The 5,000-nt window shown below is 39.6% G+C and overlaps 1 protein-coding gene across 1 annotated transcript in view; it reads left to right on the plus strand.

Annotated features, from left to right (window-relative positions):
* LOC136847133 (prolyl 4-hydroxylase subunit alpha-2-like) overlaps positions 1 to 5,000 on the plus strand; it is a 41,814-nt gene that overhangs the window by 2,576 nt on the left and 34,238 nt on the right. Inside the window, exon 2 of the mRNA XM_067118490.1 lies at positions 4,798 to 4,985. Within this exon, the coding sequence (XP_066974591.1) occupies positions 4,798 to 4,985 (188 nt within the window). The remainder of the gene's footprint in view (positions 1 to 4,797; positions 4,986 to 5,000) is intronic.

A 5,000-nucleotide genomic window follows, 5' to 3' on the forward strand; every position in this document is an offset into this window, starting at 1 on the left:
TGGGTGGGTGGAGGGGGCGGGGGATGCGGTAGTGCCGTCAGTGCACCTCACGTGGTGCACTGTAGACATTACTTAAGGTTCTTTGTAGCATCCCTTCTGCACCTAGCTGCAGTTCCTTTAATTCCTTTTACTGTATCTCCTTGCTTATTCTCTCTCTCTTCGATTTGATTTTCCACCTTCTCCTAACAATTATTTCGACATTATTTTCAGCGCTGAGTAACCTCATAGGTCCCAGTGCTTGGCCCTTGGCCTAAATTTTATATTCCAGTCCAGTGCAAAGAAGGAAATCGATATTCAATCAACGGTTGACAGACAAAAGGCCTGTTTGGATGATTCTTCATATAAAGTTAACCAACAGATGCTTCTTGAGAAAGGCATGATTGATCAACCAAACACGCGCTCACAGAAAGGGAATTATGTTTATTTACTGAACATATTTAAAAATAACTAAATAAGAAGAAAGACTGATCGCTGTTTTTAGAAATATCCTGCTACGGCTGCTAAATACTAAGTAGTTTAGTAATACCCTTAATTAGGATATTTCATTTGTTTTCCCTTTACTCCTTAATTTTTTTAATTACGAGAGAGAGATGGAGAAAGAAAGAGAGCGAGAGGGAAGTCACATATTCTCTCCTGTGCGTGTGCTTAGTTTATTGTCTCTCGCGGTGTGTTCTTGCTCTTGAAGATATTCCATAATTTCACATCACACTTTAAACTCCATCACTTACGCCAATTTCACCAGCGACTGATAATAATCTGCATAATGTACCCCCAAAAGATCTTCGTCGTAGTTGACACTACGATAACATTCGTAACCGTCCGTATTTCGTCAAGTGGCAACGTTCGTGTGCTCTGGGCTTTCGTGAATTTTCGTTATCGCCCAGATATGGCCGAACTACTTCCGCTTTCCGAGGGCTCCCCTCCAAGCCATCACGAGTACTCTTAAGGGGCCCTTTGCCAAGAGTGCTTAGCAATTACGGCGTTCTCGTTGCTCAATAAAGATTGCCATATTTCTCGGGGGAAGTCGAATGCGTGAGGCGTCTAGTTCTGAAAAGAAAACGAGGCTCTCTCTCTCTCTCTCTCTCTCTCTCTCTCTCTCTCTCTCTCTCTCTCTCTCTCGTCTTGTTTCGCAATGCCGCATTGTGTAGTATTTCGGCTTTGTGTGTGTGTGTGTGTGTGTGTGTGTGTGTGTGTGTAGTTTGCTTGCGTGTGTGTGCGTTGGTCGTTTGCGTGCGTAATTTATGTTTAATTTGTGTGTGCGTGTGTGTGTGTGTAGCTTGTGCGTGTGTGTATGTGTATGTGTGTAGTTTGTGAGTATGTGTGTGTGTGTAGTTTGTGTGTATATGTGTGTCAGGTATACGGTATAACTGCAGTACAAGATGCTGATATGAAGGCTGATTTCAAGTTTCTGATTTACTAGTATGAAGTTGCTGATTTAAAGGAATAAAATAGAAATCTGTTTATTACTGGAAACTGGAAGCTTATTTTGGTAACCACATCTTCCCAGATCAGAGTTTTTGTTCATCTCCTCTGACAGATTAAACATGACACTCTTACGGCGACTTAACCTCAACCCGTGGACTGAACGGCCTTGCATTATCATTTGCATTCGACAATAACTAGACACATGCGAGTGTCATTTTAAAGTAAACTGGCCCTTACATTACATCGTAGCTTTCTATTTAGTCTTGTTGCAAAATATATCATTTTTCGACTGGAGGAATCACGGCATAACTAAAGAGCCATTTGACGTGCCGAGAAGAAACGCAACGCTCTCTCTCTCTCTCTCTCTCTCTCTCTCTCTCTCTCTCTCTCTCTCCAGTTGGGGTGTAGTGCCGTAAGTGCACCTCATGCGGTGCATCGTAGGCATTACGTTAGGTTCTATGCAACTTCCCTTCGGCCCTACCTGCAACTCTTTCATTCCTTTTACTGTACCTCTGTTCATATTCCCTTTGTTCCGTCTTTCTTTCCACCCTTCTGACAACTGATTCAGATTGCAACAGCGGAGTTTTCATCCTCTTACACCCTTTAAAGCTATTTATTATCAATTTCCATTTCGGCGCTGAATGACCCCATAGGTCCCAGCGCTTGGCCTTTGGCCTAAATCCTATATTCCCTCTCTCTCTCTCTCTCTCTCTCTCTCTCTCTCTCTCTCTCTCTCTCTCTCTCTCTCGCTCTGAAGTTTATTTTCTTCCCGTTATTGTGTTTGCAGAAAAGCCGACCATCTGCTTGCTCTGAATGCGTTTCTGACTCATGTCAATTCATCGTGGCTAAGCGCATTTGTGAACCGTGACCGATTGCGTTTTGTTCATCTTCATTTTTTTTTGTTTTACTGAAGTCAACGTCGATCGTGGTATATTCTGATGAGAAATTACTTCAAAATAAAGAAATAAAATATATAAAAGAGTGTACTTCTTGCGTTTTATAGAGCGTAACTAAGATGACTCGGCATCCCATACGCACGTGAATCGGAAAATAGTGTCAACAAATTTTAGGTAATCCACCCCGACTCTCTCTCTCTCTCTCTCTCTCTCTCTCTCTCTCTCTCTCTCTCTCTCTCTCTCTCTCTCTCTCAATAAACATTAAAATTCTAATTTGTGCTACCTTTTTTGCCTTCAGTTAATTCAATGAATTTCAAATAATGACTTTTTAAAAGTAATGTCCATGATTTTATGTTACATACTATTAAGTGACATAGAAGTGTATATATATATATATATATATATATATATATATATATATATATATATATATATATATATATATGTATACATATATACATACATATATACATATATATATATATATATGTACATACATATATACATACACACATATATATATATGTGTGTGTGTTCTGGACAAATTCATCACATGACTTTCTGGACAGAGCCACGACGCCGAACCCCTCCTTTGGCAAAGAAAGAATCTTAAATTTGCCTTGATATTTATAGGTTATATCAACGAAGTCAATTTGTCCAACACTGTCAACTGTTGCATCATCAAATTCTCAAAAACATTCGCCTCAGGTTACTGTCATCATTATTATTCTTCTGAGCACTCAATAAAACAGATTGATGGCCTGAGTGGCCCGTTCAGGAAACCAGATCACACTTGCCAGAGGCGGTTATCAACTGTCATCAAAGCTTTGCCAATAAATGTCATAGATCTTTAGATTTCAGACCAAAATTTGCCATCAGTAACAGTTCAGACAACCCCAAAGACCTTTCATTAGAAGGCCTGGGTTGGTTTCGTGGAGGGAAAGGGCTGCACATCTTCAGCCCACCGAAATGGCCTCAGTGCCATTTTACTTTATTCGTCCTGTTAAAAGAGGAAGAAACAGAAGAGGACTTCTCAGTTCTTCGGTTTTATTCGTGGCATCTTTATGACAGTGGATAGTGATAATTCACAGACATTATCTTTTCTTTCTGAGAAGAAAATTTGACTAATATGGAAGACTTGACGAGATTACTGAAGCAATAGGTTTTGAAGCACTGAATATAAAGAAGTTGAATGCTCGAGTATAGATGGCCCTGTAGTGCCATCAGTGTATCTCACGGGGAGCACTGTAAGCATTACTAAAATGCGTTTCCACTGTCCCTTCGGCCCTTAACTGCACACACTTTTTTAGCATTTTACTTCACGTCCATTCCTGCCCCTTTTTTTCCATCTTGCTGTCCAGCTTCTCTGACTCCCATTTTTTTTTTTTATGCATCTATAGGGTTTTCTCCCAGTTATACCTTTAGCTCCTTGTACGTCATCTCCTCCATCTTCTGCATATCTTTATCTTGGCGTCTAAACACCCCAACTCCTTTTCACTCGCAGACTCTGAATTCTGGTGGAATGGGCCCAACGCTTTGGCTTCATTGCCGAAATTTCAAGACTTTCTCCCATTATAACTGAATGTACTGAAGAACTGAGACCCAGTGCAGCCGCCTCCCCGTAAAAAAAAAAAAAAAAAAATGAACACACTGATCTAACGATTTATCACAAACCCTCTGAATCTTCCTGTTTTCATAAAGCGCACCTTTCGTTTCCATTTGTTCCTGAAGACAGTTGCAGTTCTGTATTAAGCTCGAATGTGGGTTTTATTCCTTTTGATAATCGTGATAGGAAGGTGCGTGTATCTGTATAGGAAAGAATTATGCATCATCTCTTTGGCAAGCATTCGTTGTTTAACTCTTGGTCGAGGTAAAACAGCATATGACGAATTTTTGATTGGTTTGCTACGGCTTGAACTCTGATTTGGTTTTTTATTGCCTTAACCATGAAATTATATCTTTTTAATGTTGAGAAACTCATAAAAAATGTAATATCATTTCCATCTTATGTTTCAGTAACGTATACATAAGAAATTTTTTTACCCAATTCTACATGTTGACTAAGTGTAATTCCTTCTTTACGGGTATTATTTTACAACGTTGCAACAAATAAATAAGGTGAAACCATATAATTTCGTTTCCGATGCATTTTCAATAAAAAAAATGCGCTGGCTAAAAATATGACTGGTACCTAAATGATTTAGTAACAGTGTTAAATTTTCTTTACAAGTATTAGTTACAACTAAATTTAATTGTTTGTAAGTATAGTGCCTTTCCCTTTACAAGTATCATCTTGCATACACTTTACCCAGGTACCTATATCTATTCGTTAATTATATATTCTTTTCCTTTACAGGTGTTATTTCACACATTTATCTTCTACAGGTTACACCTGCAAGTATTAAGGTACTTAGTCATGCTCTACATAGTAACACCTGCATACACCAGTTGACTGCTCTCGCCTCTTTCTTTACAGATATTACTTTACTTAGTGGCATGTGTCTGCCACACCTCCTCCGCTCAGAACTTCATGGGAGGGTCCAGGGAGGACCTCTTTTCGGCAACCAGTAAGTTGGAGGACCTCCTTAGCCTGGAGACCGAGATCGTGAGGATGGTTGACAAGTACCTGGAAGCAGCACAGGAGAGAATTGATACCATCCGAAGGTAAGTCTCGTTCTT

The sequence above is a fragment of the Macrobrachium rosenbergii genome, chromosome 16 (genome assembly GCF_040412425.1).
Source record: "Macrobrachium rosenbergii isolate ZJJX-2024 chromosome 16, ASM4041242v1, whole genome shotgun sequence".
NCBI lineage: Eukaryota > Metazoa > Arthropoda > Malacostraca > Decapoda > Palaemonidae > Macrobrachium > Macrobrachium rosenbergii.